We start from the raw sequence: 24,340 nt of genomic DNA, 5'->3' as shown, positions 1-24,340 counted from the left end.
AAAGCAAGTTGGATTCGAGGTATAGTCTACTTTCCCTCTGGGTTTCAAATCCGCATGGCTAACTAACGTAATGATCTAACAAATCGCTTGCCGTCTTTCAAAAAACCTCGGATGTCCAAATTCACAGTCTATCAGGAAAAGGAAAAAAAGAGTTTTCTAAAATTGTCAGAGTTGACAAGCACTTTTTATTGGCTAGATATTAGCAAAACCTGGTGACAAAGTCATAATAATGATTTCTGGCCCGAAAATATGGAAATCACGAAATATGGAGATACGAGGTTTCAGACGGACAGCAGCGAAATGCACCATTCAGTTAAAAACTTTCGATGTATTATGTCTTGAACAGTCTTATTGAACAGTGTGCTGACTCAGAAGGAACACACTTGTATGACCATATAAGGTGTTCGTGTATTATTCCCGGGGGTGGTGCTGAAAGAACAGCTCCCACTGACACGACTCGTTTTAATGCGTTCCCCTGTGGCAGCTTCTCCACGAGTCCCTCTTCAGTTGGATCCTATCGAGGGGTGTCATGACAAGTCATGAATCACGAAAGTTCCCATACGCGAGATTTGAAAACTGAGGGATATTTCGTGGCGGTTATGAGAAGATGAAGAGGCAAAACGTGCGGACCCTTGCCTTAATAATCTGCACTTTGTCCTATTTATTAATCGGAGCGGGAGTCTTCGACGCTCTGGAGTCAAAGCAGGAGAAAAGCCAGAAGGGCAAACTCGACTATCGAAAATTTCAACTCATGTATAAATATAATCTAACCAGATTTGACTTTGATCAAATCGAAAGGGTTGTTTTGCTTCTGAAACCTCACAAAGCCGGAGTCCAGTGGAAGTTCTCCGGGTCGTTTTACTTCGCCATCACTGTAATAACGACCATAGGTAATTTTCATATCTAAGTGCTTAGACTTTGAATGTCTTTACAATAGTCGTCATATAGACTGCTTTTTAACTGAGGTGATATCGTGATGCTGTGCATATTTGTGACTTTTATGTGTGTACCTTTTGTAAAAAAACATCTAATTGGCATATTTACTAAATTTGAGGATGAGGTTAATAAACATGGAGGACATCTATAATACAGTCATCGCTTCAGTGTTTAATCCGTGATACAGTGCATGATGATTCCGGTCATTGCTTCTAGTGGATTTATTCATTAAAGAATGAAAATGAGTTATTTTTAGAAGAGCACTTTTCAAAATGTAATGCCCATAACTGCATGTCCGTTTTTGTATTAACCTGTTCTTTCAATGTATTTAATTAAATTTTGTATGTATTTACAAAATACAATGTATTTTTTAATATATATATATATATATATATATATATGTATATAATTACTATATAATTATATTCTTTAGACGGATTATTGTTTTTCATCTGCCCCAAAAAGGCAAGAACTTAGATGATGTTATTTTAAATCATTTTTTTCTTTTTACACTTATTCCATCAGTGTCTTTGGTGTCCCAGTACTGAGGACTATGTACTGATTTATAACAAATCTCCAGGCTAATGCTGTATTAGTCTGCCCTCATTGGAGATTTTACAGCATCATCATAACAAAACTGGAATGGCTATGTACGCAAATCTCACGGAGACAACATCTGGGCACGGGAACCGTGTTAAACCCTTAAAGTGCAATGGATGTTTGTAATAATATTTATCAGATCGTAAAGTACATCCTGTACAAATAAATGTGGGGGGTGTACATTTGATAAATAATCTAATGACACTAGGCTACAACAAACAGTTAAGACACTGACCGTCCTGTTTACTTTATTCATTTTCCATTCCAAAATATTTTGCTGTAAGGTTTGTTTACAGTTACTGATAAACTCACGAATAGCAGTTATGTTATTCTCTGTACAACTTCCCCAATGAACCTCACTCTAAACATCCAAAATGGTATTTTAACTTTATAGTCTTGACATTTTAATAAATAAGTTCGTTTTTATGCTCTACTTGGTAAAATCCCCTCTGCTTTGTCCCATCTTGCCCTCAAGGTTATGGCCATGCTGCTCCCAGTACGGATGCTGGGAAAGCATTTTGCATGGGGTATGCCCTCCTGGGCATCCCCCTCACCCTGGTGATGTTCCAGAGCCTGGGCGAGCGTATCAACACCTTCGTCCGCTTCCTGTTGCACAAGGCCAAGAAATGCATAGGTTTGCGGCGGCCGGAAGTTTCCATGGCCAACATGGTGTTCATCGGATTCTTCTCCTGCATCAGCACCTTGTGTTTGGGAGCAGCTGCCTTCTCCCACTACGAAGGTTGGAGTTTTTTCCATGCCTTCTACTACTGCTTCATCACCCTAACCACCATCGGTTTTGGGGACTACGTGGCCCTACAAAAGGACAACGCACTCCAAAACGACCCTCATTACGTGGCCTTTAGTTTCGTCTATATCCTGATGGGCCTCACAGTTATTGGTGCTTTCCTCAACCTAGTGGTGCTACGGTTCATGACGATGAACACGGAGGATGAGCGAAGAGATGCAGAGCAGAGGGCTCTGCTTTTCAAAGATAAACAGAAAGCCCCACCTCCACGCTGCATGGACCCTCCGACCCCCGTTGGCGGGGGTCAAGACAAAAGGCGAGGCTTGAAGAGCGTCTACGCCGAGGTGCTTCACTTTCAGACAGTGTGCTCATGCCTGTGGTACCGAAGCCGAGAGAAAATGGTGATCCTCCCGCAGGATCTGTCCTTCACTGATGCGCTAATGGAGCAAGGAGACATGTCACCCCACCACTTCTTTGATTCCGACCCCTCAAGCTGTGTCTGTAACCCTCATCGCTGCCCAGCCATTAGCACTGTGTCTGCTGACCTGAGAAACATCTCTCCGTTTAAGCTCTTCTCAAAGAGACGCAGCTCGGTCTGAATCACCTCAGTTTCTTATCAGTACTGTATTACTGTTAATGTTTAATGATTTTATTTCACCTACAAATGATTGAGCAGCACACCCAAGGTTGGGTTTTTGCATTTATTGACAGGCAACCATTGCAACTTTCTGTTTAATGATTATAAATAAGAATTACAATGGGAATCTATTTCAGATATAACTCACTGACATCCTGATATGAAGAAATGCACAGTATTTGAACAATCTTTAGTGAAAGAAAAAAGTCTGACTAAAAACAATGAGCAGCCATATTTGTTTTACCTTGTTCAGGCGACATGGACGGTTGGTCATGCATTGTCAGTATACGTTACTTTGAACTTTTAATAACTTTTTGACAATGGAGAGCCACTGCTAACTCTTTCCCCTCCAGCCAGCGGCAGCATTTTTTCCCAAAATATATTGAAGGCCCCCTGAATATTTTCTTCTATAAATATACGTAACAACACATAAAGTATATCATATTAAACGACGATCTTTATCATTTTTATTCATTCTTATTTATCATCTCTCAAATGTGGTTAGGTTTCTTGAAAAATACAACATTTGGAAAAACTGAGAAAATTTTGTTTTTGTAAATGACCATCAAAGCAGTAGAAAGAGCATTTACTGTTTTTGGATCCTCTGCTCCATTCGCTTAGAAGATGGATAACAGCGCCCCCTATCTTGTTAAAACATGCATAGCTGTAGATTTCCTTTAATTGCATTTCCCCAAACCTTCTTATCGCTACATTGTTCTTAAGTATATATCGCTACCACTCTTAAGGTATAACTTAATAACATACAAAGTCGGAAAAATTACTTGAATTTTTTGTTCGGAACACAAAATTAACTATTTTGAAGAATGTAGAAAAGCAAACAGGTCTGGGGCGCTTTCGACTACTATTGTAATTTTTCATACAATGGTAGTCAATGGTGTAAAAGAGATGTTTGGTGACAGGCAATATTCCAACTGTCCATCAGAACAAACAAATGTATACAGATTTGAAACAACTTGAAGTTGATTAAATGATGACCAAAAACAGACCATCAAAACAGAGGCAACGTCTATGAGAAACATATTAAACTCTTGAACTTTGTCACTCTTGTACTTAATTACTATTGATATTTAGCACCTCCATATTAGCTTTGAAGGTACAGTAACAGTAACAGTATTTCTTTGGTCTACAGCAGTTATCCCATACGGGCCCCCCAAGTGCTCTCTGCACTGATCTGGACATCATGTCCTGTGTATCCCCTATGACTCAGAGAGGTCTTGCTGCTCAGGCTATGTTTGGCCCACACAGAGGAGTGGGCCATCTTCTCATCCTGCCAAGGAGAAAGCGCTTTGTGCCCAATACTTTGCCTTTGGCTGTTAGACCTGCATGACACGGTGACAGAAGGAAGTGCATTAAAACAAACGCCTGCATTTCCCCCCCATGGTGGTGGCATCTGTTGCTTTTCCTTTTTATTTTTGGATTTGGTTTGGCATCTACATCTATGAGAAAGGTAAAAAATATATTTGGCCAGAAGGTCAATGGGGGTAGTACATAGTGTACTGTACATTTATGTTTCTATTTACATGTACTTCATTGCTAAAGGAATGGGGATATAAATAACTTATTGCTAGTAACTCATTGAGATACATTCTGATTTTGTCCAGCTTTCAGGAAGATCTTTCCTATTAGGTTTGATAAAATGAAATAGCATCAGAGAAATATTAACAATATGCATTTTACCAAACAATGGCTGTACTGTAAAAAGTCTTGTAGAGCCTGACATTAAAAATGTAAGTATTATTATTTTTACATGGGTTTCTTGTATGTATCTATCTATAAATAAGGTTATTGCGGTCATTCGTTAATCATAAAACGATGAAACAACATCTTAAAAAATGCAGATGTTAAAATTGACTACAATTTAAATGAAAATGTAAATATATTATTATGAATAATCACGTAAATAATATGCAAGCCAAAATCTTTTATATAGCACAACTTTATTATTTAAAATTGAATTGTTTATTAAACCTTAACATCTGTTTTTCAGATAAATATTTTCATGTTTTTTGTGGGGTGTTTTTATAAATTCAATGAAATGAAATTCAATTTTATTTATATAGCGCTGTCACAATGTGCATTGTTCCAAAGCAGCTTTACAGGGGGAAATAAGAAAAAACGAAAAACACAAAAAAGGTGTTTTATGGTGCTTATATAACAAGATAAATTATTCAAGTAAATAATATCTAATAAATGCAATAATAAGTTTTTTTTGTGGGTTTTTTATAAATACATTTCATTAATCATTCATGATTAAAATATACTCAATATTTAGATAAAATTGTTAATATGATATACACTAATGTGAATAATCATGCAAATAAGATCCCAGCATAGAACATTGAAAACCAATTATGTTGATTTGCTTAACTATATACCAAGTCTTCAAATAAAACATATGTATTTAAATATATCCTTAAATAGTCTTTAAAAAGTCAACTGAAATAACGTGACCATGTTTGAGTAAAACCAGTATGATAGTGATTAAAGAGTTCTCTGAATTGCAGGTGGTAGGATGGTTGACTACTATTTTGAAAATGAAAACGTTGTAGAAACGGATCAGCGATGCAGTAATACATGCGTTTTTATTATTAAGCCTTTTAATTTAAAGTTGACGTCAAATGTCTAACAAACATGCGTTTATGTAGCAACCAGTCATTTAAAAAAAAGAACAAACGTGTGAAATAGTAAAGATTTATATTGCCGTGTCCCCTTTAAAGTCACATTGTAGCAACGCGTCTTTTCATTGGTCGCTACAAGAAGCCTGCTTCAGATGGTCTGTCATATCTTATCCACGATCGTCTGTATTTTCTAGACCAAAAAATGAACTTTAAAGACGCAACCGCATTCCTTAACGAGAACCGACTTTTTGCTGCAGGCACAGCTGTTGCGGTGCTTGGACTCACGCTTGGCTATAAATATATCCGTCGAGAGAAGAAGTTAACTAAAGTTGGAGTTGTTTCGCAATTGTTGGTTCATCCGCTGAAGTCTGGGAAAGCTGTGTCCGTGGAGACGGCTGAATGTTTGCGAATGGGACTGAAATGTGGCGAACTGCAGGATCGGTGAGTTTTCGTGACGTTGTTGGTAATAATGCGTTCATAGAATTAACACAACACGTTACTTAACTGTTTGGTGTGACGCGAGGATTTACAATCGCCATTGTAAGATCAAGGTTCATTAGCCATTTACTTACGGATTTTTTTTTCGCAGTCACTGGCTGGTCATAACGGAAGATGGACATATGGTGACAGCCAGACAACAGCCACGTCTGGTGTTGGTATCTTTGACCTGTCTGGGTGGGCAACTGTGCCTCAGTGGACCCCAGATGGAAGAGATAAGAGTTCCTCTGCAGCAGCCTCAAAATAATGTTGTGGACTGCAGGTACTTTAATAATACTTGCAGTGGCCTACCTAAGTGGCATCTGCTGCTTGTTTAAGGTACATTTTGTCATACAAGCAACACAGCTGTCTTACCTTGCTTGAATCGTATGCTTCCTTCACCTTTGAGTTTGACATTTTGTGCAGTGCCATTTATACATGTTTACAATGGTTTCAATATTTTCGGGGATACTGGAGTGGTGTCCCCCCAAAAATGACTTTCATTAAGATTATGCAGAACTTTTTGTGTTAACCAGATCATTTTTTTGTGCAACCAGAAGGTGCATGTAAATAAATTCTGCTTGTATTTTTAGAGTGTTTAGTGTAGATGTCCAGGGGAGAGACTGTGGGGATGATGTGTCTGGATGGCTTACTCGATACCTGGCATCGGATAAGTCTGTTCGTCTAGTTCATTATGAACCCCATCTAAAGCCCCAAAGGCCTTCGTTGACAGAACCACTTTTTCCTGAGGATGAAAAGGTTTGATTTCTCACGAAAAAGAAAATATGTATATAGCACATTTAACAAATAATATTGATCTTAATACAATGCTAGATTTGTCAGTATTTTTAATGGAGTACACATTTTGTATCTTGACCCATGTTTATTGAAACTGAAATTCATGAATTTCAGGTCGCTTATCCTGATGCAGCTCCCATCATGCTGATGTCAGAGGCGTCGGTTAGAGACCTAAATAGCAGGTTGGATCATGAAGTCACAGTCTCCCAATTTCGTCCCAGTATTGTGGTCAATGACTGTAAGGCCTTTACTGAGGTATTACAACATTCAAAGCATACACACACACACACACACACACACACACACACACACACACACACACACAGGCCACTTTTTCAGGTACACCTTGCTAGTTCCTGGTTGGACTCATTCAAAACTGCCTTAATTATTTGTGGCATAATACTATTGAAGTATTCAAGATGCTGGAAACATTTCGCACATATATTGACATGATAGCATTGCTCAATTACATTCGGTTTTGTGCATGTATTCTGAAAGGAACCAATAGAAGATAGAAGAAGGCACACAATCAGCAACTACTCTGGTATTCTGTGACATTAATGATGCCCAGTTTGTACTAAAGCGACCAAATTTGGCCATGATATCGCGACACTGTTACACCACCAACAGCCTGAAGTTTAAAACTAGGCAGGATGGATCCATGTGATTTTGTTGTATACACAGAATTCTGACCGTATCACTGATCCAATCTGGTCATTTACTTCTGAAATATACCATTAATTAATAATTTTACATACAGTTGCTGGCACATGTCTTAGATATCTGCTTTAACAAATTTGGATTAATGTTATATTTTTTTCTTAAGTTCTGTAAATGCATTTTTCAAATGGTAACCAGGACGCTGCAAATCCTTTTGACAGGCACAGTTTAATATTACACAATAAATGTATGTATAAATGTATTTTAATAACATACATGACTATAATTAATATAAATCATTAAACCAAATTGTTTGTTTTTGACATTTCATTTGACAAAATATTGATTTGAAATATTTTATTAAAATAGCCAATATTTGATCCTTCTGTGAGGATGTTATTATTTTTGTTTGTTTTGGTGTTGCAATCGAAATTGCATGTTCGTGGCATTTGAACGGTCTGTTTTACCTTAAAACCAAAATTAAAGGTGTTTTCCTCATAGGAGGTTTGCAAAAGCACTTGAAACTTTTGAACAAATATAGACACTCCCCGGGGAAATTTTACTTTGTTACATTTTTATTTTTGTTTGTTTTGTCGTTGCTTACCTTAGTTGTGTAATTTGTTGACCAGGACATGTGGGATCATATTCAGATTGGCCAAGTAGAGATGAAGAGAGTGATTGGATGTGGAAGGTAAGGTATCTTAAAGCAGTGGTCCTCTAACTTTTTGTTGAAAGCCCCCCTTTGTATAGGGTGTATTGCTCTGCAGCCCCCAACTAAAGACTTATAATCTTAAACTTAAAATTTTAATAAAACCAAAAACATATACAATTTGACAATCCTTGAACATAAATCCCTTTAATTGGTGGTATTATTTTTCAATTCTATATTTCACAAGATGCTACAAAAACTGCTACAAAAATCTTGTGGGGGCCACAGCCCAGTTTGAGAACCACTGGCTTAAAGTACATTTGTATACCATACACCGTTCTGCAATATCATTACTTGCAAACACTCTAGTCATACTGTATGTGCCCTGTCTGTTTCTTTAACATCAGATGCATTTTAACAACTGTTGACCCTGAGACTGGAGTCATCAGTCGTAAAGAACCCCTCAACACGCTCAAAACGTAAGTGTGCACAGACCAAAATAACATCTGCTAAAATGAATCATATTCAGAATGACCTAAATTACACGCAAGTCACCTTGTATTTTTATGACGTAGTTCATAACCTAATTCATTTAGGTTCATGGCTATTTAATCTGTCATTTTGCTTTACTTGTTTCATTTTTTTGTTAATCAGTTACAATGTCTACAGACAAGTCTCTAGCATTATTTCAATTCTAAACATGGACTGGGCAATCTCGTAATATGTATCCTTGGTTCAAGGATGATTCTATCACATGCTTGATTTTTCCTTTTTAGCTATCGACTGACTGATCCTAAGCAGAAAACCTCACCAATACTGGGACAGTATTACACCGTCAAGGAAACAGGCGTCCTTCATGTGGGGCAACCTGTTTATAAGATCACCTATTGAAATGGATTGAACAGGACATGCCAAAATAACAGTATACTCACAGACTTAATCATTGGTCTTGTCTTTATTTATTGAAGAATAAATATAGATGTAGTACTATAGAATCAAGATTACATTTAAAATGTTATACATTGCAGTAGATCATCGCATTTTACAAATGTCCGTGTTTTATATTCCACATTAATGAACTGATTATCTATGAAAAGCAAGAGCCAACGTGCCTAACATTTTTTAGTATTAAGCATTTTGTGAACCTCACAACATTGTGTATTTGTGTATTGGTAAGAAAATGCTTCTAATACAAATTCTAACACTATTATCTACGATTATACAAAGCATTTCACATTTGTCCTATTTGTAATCCTTGTTAGAACTCAGATCCACATTATTATTTCAATATAGACTTGGTTTATAGTATTGTTTGTGATTATTGAAACGAGGTATGTGGCATGAGGGCAATCCCCCTAGAGTCCCATGCAGGATTAGGAGTGAGATGATGATTTAAGCATACCACTTTAGACGTGTGAAACACCTCAGAACAGAAACATGTTGCCACATCACACAACATGTTCGAAAGACAATAGCTTGCATATTAGAACTACAGTAAAGCCAGAATGGCAATATACAGTACATAACTGCTAAAACAATAACTAGTAGAAGAAAATATTTTTTTTAGTTTTTAAAAGCTTGTTTAATTATTGCAAACTAAATCAAATCTGAATATTTTTAGTAAGTTATATTAAAGCAATAAGCCCCAGGAAGCAGAGGGTTACTTGTATAGTTACAGTACACATGCAGTCACAAGCACACACGTAGTCATATATCCATTTTGTAGCTTTTTTCCTCGTCTTCTTGATGGTGTTTATCTAAAGGTCTTTTAACCAATGGAATATATTCTGCGTGTAGGTAGGAAAGAGCTGCAATCTTCTTGAGATTTGGGAAAACCTCCAGTAGATGGTGGCATTTCAATCGTTTCAATGCTTTTACTTTTTAGCAAACAACTGAAATGACTTTATATGAACACACATAAATACAATTTTTGTTGTATCACATTTACTGTTCATCATTAATAATTTGTATAAAAGGAAATATATGTTTAATTGTATTTATGTTTAAATACAGCAAAATAAGTAGTCATTTTAAAGTATTATTTACTTAAACTTGACGTTTAATTTGAAAGTAATTGTTATTCAAGAAATTATTTCTATTTTTGAAGTTTTGGTCTATGCCCTAGACACAGACTAAAGACATAGTAATCATTGTCAATTTAACAAATAATCTTAAATCTTTTAATATTGACAACAGATTTTTTTGCACAACACAAGACACTTTGTATTGATTTTTACAAATGTTACCTTACCAAATGACACTTAACATGTTGCACAATCATCAAACTATGGTGTTAGTAAAATCAAGTAGTAAGAATAGGAAAACTGACTTGAGATGAACTGTGAGGGGTTTATTTGGATCATAGTTGAAAATGTAAACATTTTTCCTGCTAAATCCATGCATTTTCCCGTAAAGTGTTATAAGTGAAGCACAAACACTGTGTATTTCATTACCTTGGCAAATGGCTCTTGCCAGCATGTTTGTCACTCATTCAGTAAACGCCACACGGGCTCTTAATGGGTTTTTCGCTGGAAAGGGAAGTTCATCATTTCTTTCTGATGCTACATTAGCACTTCCACATGAAATATCTCACTAAGTTGACAACTGTATAGTTTACCAATCTCTCTCTCTCTCAATCTCTCTCTCTCTCTCTCTCTCTCTCTCTCTCTCTCTCTCTCTCTCTCCATCCATCTATCTCTAATCTATATATATGATACCATGGTGACAGCATTATGATTGTGTCAGTCTTATTTGTATGTTTTTCATGTAATTTATGAAAGAGTAAATTATAAGCCATTGATGTTCATCAATACATGTACACTTACAGTAAAATCTGCTCAATGTAAAAGGTCAAATGTAAAACATGCTTAAGTACATTTTTTCTCAGAAATATACAGTATTTCTCAGAATGTAACATGTTTTCTGGCTGAAAATTCCCCCGAGGCAAGAGTGTACTCCCATGTCTCTACAATATTCCTGTGTTAAGATATGGGTGGGTTGTATCATTACAGGTACTGTCATTACATCAATTTTTAATTTTTAAATTTAGCAAATAAATTAGAATTCGGGTAAAAAGTTGTTACTAGAATGAAACAAAAAACGACAATTTTACATATGAACCCATAAATAGTAAATCCAGAAAAAGACAAACATAATTGTGGAGTGGTTACATTTTTTTCATGGCTGTATTTTTTTGAACATCTATTTGGTGATGCTGAGGTGCAATAAAAAAATTCACATCTTTAAAGGGAGGTTTGGACGGACTGTCCGAAATTAGCACTTAAGACACTTCCGTTTTGTAAAAGACAAAATGAAAAGCGTCTACTAAATGGCAAATAATTACAGACAGAATGTACACTGTAATTATACACTGTAACCCCGAGGGTTGTCTTTACTTAAACATTCACACCTGACTTAAAATTCTTGAAAAGAATAGTGTACTCAAAATGATGTGTACAAAATGCTGTGTGCAAGACCCATAAACCCTATATCGCCTACAAAAATGAAATTATCAGATTTACGTTGAAATAGTTTCTGAATAAGAGTATATTTTCCTTTTAGTATTATTGATGTGAGGTCACTGCCCAGGTGTTCAGTGTTTGCTTTATAAACAATGCAGAACACATCTTACTTCTCTCTACAGTAATAACGTAAATATCATCAATGCATGTCAAACAATGAATAAAAAAATTCAATCAGTGTTCTGTTTTCTTTAGCAATGAAGTTTTTTGGGGACACGTTACTCAATTAAATTGTGTATGACCAACTTTTTCAGAAGGTAAAATAATGATTTTGAGTCGCCTGTGTATAGTTTTGCCAACTATACTTCCCTATTTAAAACTGTTAGTGCAAAAATTAAATTGTAGTAAACTAATAACATTTACACTGCAACTTGCAATTCTGAGTGAAACTTTTTTTACTACATATTACACTTGTTCAGAGTTTAGAATTGTGTTTGAGTTTAGTGTATTTCAAAATATATGTTGGATAAACTAAACCAGTCAAAGTTACTGGTTACTCTTGAATAAGGATACTACTTATTGACAAACATTGACCCTATAGTGGGGTATTGCATTAGGGGTCATAAATTGGAAGTCCATGCGTGTTCTTCTCAATAATCAAATTGATGCAGCCTTGTTTCCTCGCTTCCATGTCCTCCAACCTAATTGTATAAATGGAGGCGAGAAACAAAGAGTTAGGAGTCTTCCAGAGGAGGATACACATGAAGAAGTGTTTTATCAATAAAACATGACGCTTAAATAAATTCTTCTCCCTTCACTTTAAATGTCAACATTCATCATCAAGGTATTTTTAAGAGACCGATTACAGATACTATATTTAATATACTGTAGAAGAGTATCATTCATTTGACACATATCATGTACGGTAGACCCGGTTTCACAGCAGGTCTAAGTCAGGACTAGGACTTAGTCAAAATCTGATATTTAAATAGCTTTTATAAAAATACCAAGATAAACAGTTCTTGTCTGAATCTTAAAATACTTAAAATATATTTTAAGATATGTTGGTTTGCTAAGACAGCTCCAACATCCATTTTAGGGATAAATCGTCAATTTGTCTGTGAAACCGCAATACAGCATGTTTTATATTATAATAGGGCTAGGGACTATAACTCAAGTATCTTTATGTTTAATACTCCTGTTAATCGATAATGAACTAAAGACGAAATATACACAGTATGCCATTTCACTTAATGCTTTGATGTCCTTGCATTCTTGCATCCTTCGGGAGTGGAGCAAAAGGAAACGAGAAACGGAGGCTGCAGAAATAAGAAGCGCCCTGTGGTGATTTCACTGCCAGTTTGAGTATTGGCAGATGTGCAACTTAAACAGTTTTAGTTATTCTCACGTAGGGAATTTGTACCACCCATTTGATTTACTGCAATGTGAATGACAGAATACAAATGAACATGAACGGAGACTAGTCGAAGTCGGACCTAAATCAAATCCTTGTTAACTTGTGTGATATAAATATTGACTAAATGCAATGAACACAAAGACCCTAAACAGTGAGAGCCATTCATTGAAATATTGTTTTACACGCTTGAGGCACACAGTTGCACAAAACACGCAACATTTTCTCCAAGACCTCCTTGGGCCCTTTCCGACCTACAAAGTTTACATATTAGCTATACAAAGATCCGAAGGATTAGCAATGCAAGCGAATACCTCAGTGAAGTTCTACAGTTTAATCGTTACCTTTAGGCAGTATCTTCTGTAGATGTCGTGCAGTAGATTTTTAAAGCCTAGCTATTAGTGTCTGTGTGTGCGGTGTATTCATAAAATCTAGTTCTAGCATGCCTACAATCAGTTGTTATGGTATGTCCATAACCTATGTGTTAATAACAGGATACTGTTAAGCTCTGTAGGTGAGGATACTAGACTGTCAAGTCTGTATGTCAGTCTGTTTAACAGAGATGTTTGTTGCCACATGCACACAAGGGGATTCTTACAGTATTTGTCATGATATTCTGTTTAACATTTTCGCGTACTTAAGGTGCAGAGTTCATGTACTCCAGGTGTGTGGAAGCGATAGCTTGGCCTTTGCTTTGATGTAATGATGTCAAGGGCATGCTGAACAGTTTGTGGCCGCGGGAGATCTCGCTGATGGATTGGGATGTGCCGTGTCAGTCTAGTTAGTGATTTGTCAATTGATGCGAGATGACCTTTTACTGATAACACAACCTGAAGCAGAAAGTGATGTTCTGCTTGGAGATATTGACATACAGACATGCTATTAGTGTTGGAGATTCTGTGTGGCAGTGGTGAAATGTTAAAAATATTATTTAATTATTTACCATTATTATATAAAATCTGTGTATTATCATATTTTTTCCTTGGAAAGGACCACAATGTAAAATGTTTTTTTTCAGAATTTTCACTTATTTTTTAAATGTCCCGTTAAAAGAAATGTCAAATTACAGCTAGACTGATTTACATTTTGCGTGTTAAAGTAGATAAAAATCATGTCAATTTTATGAAACGTAAATATTACTTTACGTTTTTCTGGTGGCTCAGCTGCCAGAATATTATGTTTTTTAAATATTTTTATTATGGTGCATTTTGCACCGAACATTTTAAAATTGTAGATCATTTTACTGTAAAATCTTAACAGGTTTTTCACATTACAGAAAAAAGCCCGGACGGGACTTGATCATTTTCTAAACGATGTCTAAGTTCGTCTCACACAACGTATGTGACTTTTATACCGATTCGGGGAGGACTAGATCTTGTCAGCAATCGCAGACATTCGCATTCGGACGGGATTAGAAGTCTCAGAGGACCACTAGGTAAATTGCTCTGGAATTTTTACAGAGATCATGTGAGAAAAAAACAGACATGGCAGATTTGCACAGGATTAAAATCACAGAGCACACCTGAGAAACATTCTCAAACCTCCTCCTGTAAAACTAGTCCCGTCCGAAAGACTGGAAATTTACAAGAAAAACATGAAAAACATAATTTCACGTGACAAGACTCTTGTACAATATTTTTTTACAGTGTACCGTTAAAGGGCATGTTCATGTTTATATATCATTTATATTGTTTTTATATTTTGCATATAAATTAACATGGGAACACATGTAAACTAGTAGAATATATATTTAAAAAAAAAAATAGTTTTTTAATTAGTTTTAGTTTTGGTAAAGAAATAAAGAAAATCTGCTTATTCACCTGCAGTGCCTTCCCCTTAAGTATGCTGTATGGAAGCAAATAAGAGACATAATGTTTTGAAATTAAACAGCCAATGAATACTTGATTTTGAATTATTTTACTTTGGAAACCATGTATCTGAATTTATTTGTTTCGAATTTACCTCTATGAAATTTAAATGTGAAAATTCTTGATTTCCATTTTAAAAACCTGAATTTAATGCTCACAAAATCAACTTACAGAATTTCAGATAAAATACATTCAGGTTGATCAAATTTGATTGCTCTTATTCAGACCTCGAATTTCAAGTTAATATTTTTCAAAGAAAACATATGTTTAATTCGACTGCTCAAATTCAGATCGAAAAATTCAAGTTAAATATTCACATGGTAACATCCGGGCTACCCAGGATAGGAAAAACAGTTGAGCCCATAGTCTGTCATGACCCAAGAAGAGGCCAAGTCACTATATTAAACCTGTAAAGAAGATGACTCCTAGGGAAAACCAGTTCGGTTCAATGGTTCGGTTCAATTGCAGACGGGCTCTGGGCTCAACTGTTTTTCCTATCCTGGGTAGCCCGGATGTTACCATGTGAATATTTAACTTGAATTTTTCGATCTGAATTTGAGCAGTCGAATTAGACATATGTTTTCTTTGAAAAATATTAACTTGAAATTTGAGGTCTGAATAAGAGCAATCAAATTTGATCAACCTGAATGTATTTTATCTGAAATTCTGTAAGTTGATTTTTTTTTTGTATCTAAATTTGTGAGCATTAAATTCAGGTTTTTAAAATGGAAATCAAGAATTTTCATATTTAAATTTCATAGAGGTAAATTCGAAACAAATAAATTCAGATACATGGTTTCCAAAGTAAAATAATTCAAAATCAAGTATTCATTGGCTGTTAAATTTCAAAATGTTATGTCTCTTATTTGCTTCCATAATGCTGTTATTTTCGTGCTTGTGAGGCAAAGACCAAGGTTTAACCACGGTTAAGTTATACGCAACTTGTACCCAGTCATGTGGACATGGTTTAGGTCTGCAATGAAATTATTGAACTCTAAACAGATGAAAACGTTTTATTGAAGGAAACGTTTTTAATTTAGACCAAACTTATCATGCTGTATATAATACTGTATTTATTTATATTCATTTAAGTTTTCTCTTTGTCTGGGTCTATTAAAAGAAAAGCAATTTACAGTTATAAAGTTGAATGTCATATAATTAACATATTTAACAACGCAAAACATTTTAGTTTCAACGAATCATGTTTATTCTTGATGTTTTATTTAGAAATTTCCCTTTTAGTTTGTTGTTTGGGCTAAAATAAAGATATGGCCCTGTACTAATTACTTAACCACATCCACAAACAACATGGACATTTAAAGAATGCTCTTGCTGCGTGTAAAGGAAAATTGAAACATACGGGCCAAAAATGTTTCTGCTTTCTCTTTGGTCTAACACATCAAACATTTGACTGACCCAAGACCTGCTGTTTTCTTTCTTTAATACATGATTTCTTCAAAACACAAAAAAAACCTTATTACTGCCCATATTACAACCATCTCATTAATACATATCGTTTATTCAAAACCTTTTTTTGGCTAAGAGATATTGTTTTTATCTTTGCCGTTTTGCCGTTGAATCTTTGTAGATACGGTCATTTTAGGTTTGTTGTACACTTTAGGATTATTGTTGACGTTTGGTTTATTGTTCACCTTAGATTTGTTGTTCACCTTAGGTTTGTTGTTCAACTTAGGTTTGCTGTTCAACTTAGGTTTGCTGTTTGATTTCTTCACTTTTTTTTCACCCATTTTAGTTTTTTGTAGCGAAACAGTTGGTTTTGTGTCCTCTTTTGGTTTCGTTGGTTTGGGTGCTGTGGTTTTCTGTCCTGCCCGAGGTCCTTTGACAGACAGTTTGTGAGACAGCTTTCCAGTGTCTTTTTTTTCTTTCTTGTTCAGCAACTTTGACTTCCTACTGTGAGAGGCAACTTTCTTTACTTTTGTCCTTGCATTGCTTTGCTCCTCTTTTGGCTGAGATGTCTTCTTAGACGTTTTCTGGTGCAATTTTGCTGATGAGGTTTGGCCCAGATATTTTTTCTGTGGTACAGAATTGATGGGTTCTGTTCTTGTTGACTGGGGTGTGCCTGGTGGTTCAGTAGGGGTTAGAATCTTTTCTAGTGGGGGTCTTGTGGCAGTAACATCTACTTGTATGCCTCTATGTTTCTTCTCTGGTGCAGATGTTGCGGGTTTGGAACTTGAGGACTGCTGTGTGCTTGAAGGTTTAGTTGGGTTTATAATCTTTTCTATTAGTGGTCTTGTAGGAGTTACATCTATGCCTCTATGTTTTTTCTCTGGTGCAGATGTTGCGGGTTTGTTTTTTGAGGATTGTCGTGTGCCCGAAGGTTTGGTTGGGATTATAATCTTTTCCAGTGGTGGTCTTGTAGGAGTTTCATCTATGCCAAGTAGAGTCACTGAAAAAGTCAGCATATTTATGTTAGCTTCAGACAATACTGTTAAATAACATATTTATTTTTATTATATCAACTTGTGTATAGAAGGTCCTAAGATACTGGAATGGAGTTAAGAATAAGGCCGTTTTCGGATCACGGATCAATATATTGTGTTTATATTAATTCGGTGCTATTACTGTATGACATTTGGGTTTACTTTATGCACGTTGCATGCGGACGGCTTTCTGCTGCTTGCAAACAGACTATTTGAGGAAACACTGGATTACCATTGACCTGCTGTCTTATTTTTAACACTGAAATACGATTCAGGTTTACTCTTGCTCGAATCCAATGTAAATCGTTGACACTATCATCTCCTAAATGTGTTTTATTGAAGGAAATACATCGTAATCTGCTTAAACGTATGCGCAGGTAACTTTACTTCCTTATCAAGTGCGCACTCGGGTCCGTGTTGCTTTCATATTCATGCAAACCGCGCCACAGTTCGAAAGCAACCGAACTCAGACCACCTCCCGGCTCCTTCAGGTAGTCTCGGGTTCGGTTGCCAGGTGCGCGCCCGGGTTCGCTTTACAGCTTTCAATTCACGTTAGTGATTTTTCACGTGATCCGTTGCCCGTTCCGAACTAAACTTCACGTGTGAAAGCCACCTAATACAATAATAAATAAAATTTTTATTGACCTAAGCTGGTCTGGCCTCATGTAGTTATATAAAAAAATCTTACATTCTCTGGGTACAAATGGCACTTTCTTTCCTCTGACCTTTACAGGTAGTGGCTTGTATTTGCATTTTCCTGGAGGTGCCCTCCTGTAGATAAAAAATGATTTAGAGATACTTAAAAAAGGTAAATAGTTGAATTTTCATCTTTGATTTTCTCACTTACTAAGTAAAGTTTGATAGAAAAAAGGGAAACTAATGCATGATATGTGAGCAATTAGGATTGATTTATAATGAGCAAGAATGACTTTATATCTTTATCAGTTAATTTATTAACTGCAAATAACTTGTTTTAATGTGTTAACTTTGCTTTTGACAATGAATAACTATTGTTAACTTCTTAACTTTATTTTAGAAGCATTGTTGTTGAAAAACTCATTGCCAGGCATATATATACATTTCTACACTGGACCTCATATCTTGCAGAACTGTATAAAAAATTAAATTTTAACGTGTAAAAGTGTATTTCTTTGTGAAACTGTATCTACATTTTATGTATGGTGCTTTTATTGGCAAGAAGAGGAACTAAGGAGCTTGCTTAATCTGTTTATAGGTGCTTTATTCAAATGCAGACCTGCCAAAATGACAAATGTTTGCGGTGTGATCCAAAGGTTACTGAATTGTTAAGAATTTTCTTATAATAAAATATTCATCACTTAGGAACGGATATAAACTTTACCTTGATGGGTCCACAAATTTATACACAGTGCCAAAAGGAGACATTGTACTCGGGTAGGAGGTTGCCAGAAAATAAAGCTCTCCTTTATCAAAGATGAATTGAGATGTGGAAAAAAAAACATGGTATGAATGCTGGAAGCTTTATTATTTCTGCAATATGTATTTTGGGGGTTTACAGGACTGTGCAGCAAACCTACCTGCTTCATCTTCAGCAAATGAGATGATGAACTTATGGTGCTGATTTATAAGGCCAGGAAAAGAGCAGGTTTTTGTGTCACCCATACACACATTCTTTTCCTTCCAACTCCCAGCTTCCTTATCCTCTTCAAGAGCCATTAATCGTCTGAATAAAAATAAAAACGTATCATATCATATATCCTAGACTTACTTTTCAGTAAAATAATATTTTCAGTGCTTTAACGTTATAGTTAGGCAGCCACAGAATAAACCAAGAGACCATTCCAACTTTCCATCAGCATTTCTAGATGTATTGTGGTCAGTCCAGTGTCTGAATTTCAACAAAATCAAACCTCAGGAGTGACAAAGCCACATGAAAACTGTGATAAAAATCCAGGTTAAATACAAGTTTTACTTTTCCTTAATACAAATATTACTGTTGTTTTGCTTACAAGTGAATATGAACTTATTTTCTTTGCAGTATCTAATCTCTGAGCATTACAGAGCATTTTTCTGTTATGTTTACCTGTTTCACCAAATTTTATTTTCTGCACATAAATGCAAAAATAAATAATATTTGTATTTACAATTTGGTAGAAATATTTACCTATAAATAGTAAATGGAAATGGTCTCTTAATGGTCTTCTTCATTTTTTGCACAGCTGTTGTTGCATTAAAGCTCATTCAAATGTGGTTTTGTTTTGCAAGTTTTTACAATACTGAAAGAGTTTTTTTGGTCCTCACCCATTCATGAAATCCCCAAAAATGTAAAGACCATTGAGGTTGGGTGACTCGCATCCTCTATACACATAACCTCCAGTTACTGATTTCCCAACATGGTGTCCATAAGCAAATATTGGAAGAATGTCATCTATTAAAACAAAACATGGTTGTTGGCTAAACAAATGGATGCAACAAAATGGAAATTAGTTTCTAATAAAACTCCTTTTTAAGATATATTTTAGTTTAACTTTTAAACTTAAAATAACAGTAAAATACTAAATGTTAAGCAGAATGTGATTGTGACCAATCGGCATCAATGACCTGTTTTATAGAATTTTAATTATAATATAATAATACATTATATTATCATATCATTATTTTTAATAATAATAATACTTGGAATGCAAACAAAACCCTGATTTTAAACATTTTATCTGTTCTTGCAAATTCCCTCTTCAATTTTTCTCTGACCTTTATGTGAATTGCAATTGTCCAGCTTACCTAGAGAGGAGTTCTGGCACAATTTCACATCGAAACATTCAAAGCCTTCTTTGGCCCTCCATCCATAGTTTCCTCCCTTCACAATGATGTCAATCTCCTCATATCGATTTTGGCCCACATCGCCACAGAATATTCTCCCTCTGCCATACTGAGTCACTGGATCCCCTCGGTCCACTGAGCACCTCCACATGTTTCTCACACCGTAGGCATAGACCTCAGGCTTAGCATCAGGTTCTCTAATGAAAGGATTGTCTGGAGGAATCTGATAGGGCTTGCCATCTTTACTGCTACCATCCACATCAATGCGAAGCACTTTTCCCAACAAGGCTGATCTAAAACATAGTTTACATGACCGGTAAAGCTTTAATAAAGTGTCTGAGAAGGTGTTCGTGGATCAAAACACATACCTGTTTTGGGAATTTCCAAACATTCCAAAAGGGTCTCCTGCTTTTCCACCATCCCCTGTGAAGATGTACAGGTTTCCATCTAGACCAAACAAAAGCTGTCCACCATTATGGTTTGCTGCAGGCTCATCAATCTCGAGAAGAACTCTGAAGATACAGATTAGTACAAAACTTTAAAAAATAGACATAAAAGCTCAAAATAAACTTTACTTCTGTGTATTACTAAAAACATTTTTTAATATTCATGTGTCTGTTTTTATACACTGCTCACATGTAGAATGAAGCATCTGTCAATGGTCTGAGCTCATATGATTCAATGGAGGGGGGATCATTTACATATTCATGAATCCACATATACTAAATAAAGCAAGGTTTTTAAAGCATGAAGAAATTATTATAACAGGAAAAACATTTACATTTTAATGTTTAAAGATGAGTTTTAAGTGATAATATTGAGTGCAATGGGACTTTAACAGCATGGGGAAAAACAGTTAACCTCTCTGAGTGGGGGTCTGCCGCGTTCATATCATGAGCTGAGACCTTCATCTCGCTAATGCGAACTTTCTCAAGCATGCCGTTGACCAGAATGGAGTAGTAGATGAAAAAGCGTCCATTGTTTTTGTACTTTGGGTGGAAAGCTAATCCCAGGAAACCTCGTTCGTCTCCCAGCCACTGCGTGGTCAGCACCTCTCCACTCATGTCCAGGAAGGGCTTTTCTATGCGGCTTCCATCTCTCAGATAAACCCACACAAAGCCCACCTGCTCTGCCACAAACATGCGGTGGGTGTCGTCACCACTGTGGACCATCAGCACGGGGTTCCTCAGCCCATTGGCCACCTCTATTAAACACAGCTGTAGACATCCTTTAGGGTCCTCCACCTTCCCTAGGTTCCTGTACAGGTCATTGTTCCTCAGGACATTGGGGAAGCAGTAGTCCTGGTCGGGGAGATCAATGATGTTACAGAAATGCAAGCCATCTTTCTCACATGCCTCCAGCAGGGTCCGACTGTTGGTTAGGTACTTGACCACATTGTGACACTTCTTGTGGAATTCTGAACAGTAGGTGGAGCACAGTCCTGGTATGTGGCGCACTGGAGTGTATGGATCTTCAGCATCAAACAAGTGTGCAGCATATGGTGAACACTCCTGTAAATACAATTAGGAATGAACATATGGTGGTTTAAGAACATATCATGCAAATGCAAAACCCATCACTGGAACACTGAAGCATGGCTTAAAGTCCCCGTGAACCTTTTCGTCTTTATTATTTTTTGATCTCGCGTTTCAATCACGACTAGGGGGCGTGGCCTGTGTATTGGACTGCAGATTCATTGGATGTAGAGACCAGGGCCCGGTTTTTCAAAAGGTTTAATCCGGATAAAATTGATCCGGATTTAGTAATCCTTTTTTTGCGATCCGTGATCACGTAATCCATTTTACTTTTGGAGCCAGTTTTTTAAAGCAACATCGGATTGGATCAATCTGATCCGGATAGGAACTTTTCAGGATCACCAAATCAGGATAACCAGTGCTGGATAACCAGTGCTCAAACAGGATAGGAAATCACAATGTAGAACTATAGATATGTAAAGAGCAACAAGTGGAATAGCCAATGTGGGGTCAATATAAGTTTATTTTTATTTGAAATGAAAACACACACATTTAAAAAAACTAAAAACAAGAAAAACCCCACCCCATCCTCTTCCTGCAGTCCGCTCATCTGAGACCTACAACACAAACACTGTACATTGAGGATATTTATAACAAGCATCAAGTAGGCCTATAGATATATTGAATTAAAAAAAAGACTTAATGTCAAATACTCCTTTAGGAGGCGGATCTCAAGTCTGGCCTTGGTTTGCTGCAGTTTGGTCAGAGTCAGTTGTTCCTCGTCCAGAACGAGCAAACAGGATGTTCAACAAGGGACGCAATAGTTAGACACTATTTCTGATTTGGTTTTGTATTGGATTTCAAAAATCAGTGATTGCCATTCTTTGCATTTTTTTGGTTATTCTGTAATCCCTGCATGCATCACTAATAAATATTCTAAAAACAAAAATATTTTCGATTGTGATGAATATATTTATAAATTAGTGACGGAATAAAATGTATTGTTTTTGGTTTGGATAATTATTTTATGAGGCCAAACTCTTTCTACTTTGCTTTAGGCCTATACTGAAAGGCTGAATACGTTTAATCACTGTAGCCTGACGGATGAACAAATAAAACTAAAACCTTATGAATAAATAGGATATCTTGTAAGATACTGCATGATCCAAATATAGTATTATTTGATACATTTTTTAAGTTTTCATTACATTTTGGGCATGAAATCCACGCTGAATCCACCCTTCTGATGGGATCAGTTTAATCCAGATATTTTGGATCAAAGTGATCCAAATCCTACAAAAAAGTTCAGAAAAACCCAAACTAAAGGTTTGATCCGGATCAAAACCAAGATTGGATTACGTGATCTAATCCGATTATGTGATCCGTTTTTTCTTTTGAAAAACACATTTTCAAGATTTGATCCAATCCGTTATCCAAAATCCTAGTGGATTACTTTTGAAAAACTGGGCCCAGGTGCTTCACAGAAATGTAACTTGCAACAGACCGTTCTGCCAAAGCTGTCAAAATGACGTCATCATAAATAAATCGCCACTTCGGTAGCGGAATTACATTCTCAGATTTTGATTAAATATTATGAAGACTTTTCTGGATTGGGTTGAACAGATGTTTAGTTTAGCCTACCACAAGACTAGTAATGTAAGTAAAAAACTAGTTTTTCATAGTTTTGGTGTTTTTCTATTCATTTTATAAAAATATAGTGATTTAAAAACGTTATTCGATTTCTTTTAATTCCGTTATATTTAACATGCCTGCAATTAAGTATTAGGTCAGTAATGAGGCAATTTTAAGAAATATTAGGGTTTATTAATTTTATTACAAAAATATTACAAAAGGTGCCACATTTGCCTACTTCAAAAATCTCCAACACCCACAAGATATAAGTGTTAAAATGGTTAGAAGATCAGACATAGCCTACCTGGCACATGATATCTTGAACCAAATCACCGCATGATTCATAAGCTTCGTCACCAATCAGGTCCATTATATCCCAGTATCTCATCCCAATACGATTGTCCATTTGTTGATCACAACAACCAAAATTTCCATACTGGTTGCAAAATTCAAGGTGGTGTAATGGTTTGAAAGGTGGCTGGTAGTCCAAACACTGAGGATGTGCCACTGTAAGTCTTAAACAAGAAAATAAAATAATACAGACGCTTATGTAGAGTCCCCCCGTCCATTTGGTCCTGGGGGTCAAGAAGCTACTGTCAGGGCACTTTGCACGATAATGACTCGTTGTTTCCTGCTCTTTAAGCATTTTGCCATGTGCTCAGGAGGGAAATGTATTTGCTTTTGAGCGCGTGTGTCTGTGTGCGTGCAGCACGCTTTTATGTGCGAGCTGGTCCGTTTGCTCCGATCTTCCTTTATTGTGCAAGCTTGCAATCTGAAGGTATGTTGTCGTTTTTACAACATACGACATGGTATTACCATTTGAGAGAAGTACACAAACGAATGTTTCTGAACATGAATTTCTTTAATGCAATTCGTTTTTATTTGTTACAAAACTTAAATAAATAAAATAACTTTATAGAATTGTCTAATGACAATAATAATATGATTTAAAGAATTACTGTAGAGTCCTTTTACTTCAGTTAAACAAATACATTAAATGCAGAGAGATTTTTTTAAAACTTAAAATAACTATTTTCTTTTCTATCTTTTCTTCATTACTTCATTTTATTTCTCAAGTTTATATATTCACACCAAACATGAATTCAATA

At 35.9% G+C, this 24,340-nt stretch overlaps 3 protein-coding genes across 4 annotated transcripts; 2 read left to right on the top strand and 1 right to left on the bottom strand.

Annotated features, from left to right (window-relative positions):
- The first annotated feature begins 447 nt into the window (after positions 1 to 447).
- kcnk3b (potassium channel, subfamily K, member 3b) lies at positions 448 to 4,684 on the top strand. Its single transcript, XM_079457813.1, has 2 exons — positions 448 to 890; positions 2,012 to 4,684. The coding sequence occupies exons 1-2, from the start codon at positions 608 to 610 to the stop codon at positions 2,878 to 2,880; spliced, it is 1,152 nt and encodes a 383-aa protein (XP_079313939.1). The 5' UTR covers positions 448 to 607; the 3' UTR covers positions 2,881 to 4,684.
- Positions 4,685 to 5,448: 764 nt separating this feature from the next.
- Positions 5,449 to 10,993, top strand: marc1 (mitochondrial amidoxime reducing component 1). Of its 2 annotated transcripts, XM_079459326.1 has the most exons (8): positions 5,449 to 5,712; positions 5,815 to 5,998; positions 6,147 to 6,317; positions 6,628 to 6,793; positions 6,947 to 7,087; positions 8,122 to 8,183; positions 8,549 to 8,620; positions 8,918 to 10,085. In XM_079459326.1, the coding sequence occupies exons 2-8, from the start codon at positions 5,967 to 5,969 to the stop codon at positions 9,030 to 9,032; spliced, it is 759 nt and encodes a 252-aa protein (XP_079315452.1). In that variant the 5' UTR covers positions 5,449 to 5,712; positions 5,815 to 5,966; the 3' UTR covers positions 9,033 to 10,085. The 2 variants fall into 2 exon arrangements, with proteins under 2 accessions (XP_079315452.1, XP_079315451.1); XM_079459325.1 differs by having other exon boundaries at positions 5,449 to 5,998; positions 8,918 to 10,993.
- Positions 10,994 to 16,422: 5,429 nt separating this feature from the next.
- hhipl2 (HHIP-like 2) lies at positions 16,423 to 24,039 on the bottom strand (the record flags this gene model as incomplete). Its single annotated transcript, XM_079458625.1, has 10 exons — positions 16,423 to 17,291; positions 18,014 to 18,096; positions 18,686 to 18,767; positions 18,882 to 19,027; positions 19,606 to 19,732; positions 20,086 to 20,417; positions 20,493 to 20,636; positions 20,986 to 21,635; positions 23,536 to 23,746; positions 24,035 to 24,039. 10 exons carry the CDS (start codon positions 24,037 to 24,039, stop codon positions 16,423 to 16,425), a joined length of 2,649 nt encoding a protein of 882 aa, XP_079314751.1.
- Between the last annotated feature and the right edge of the window lie 301 nt (positions 24,040 to 24,340).

The sequence above is a fragment of the Barbatula barbatula genome (genome assembly GCF_947034865.1).
Source record: "Barbatula barbatula genome assembly, chromosome: 6".
NCBI classification, from domain to species: domain Eukaryota; kingdom Metazoa; phylum Chordata; class Actinopteri; order Cypriniformes; family Nemacheilidae; genus Barbatula; species Barbatula barbatula.
The sequence above is the reverse complement of the archived record's forward strand: the minus strand, read 5'-3'. Positions and strand labels throughout refer to the sequence as shown.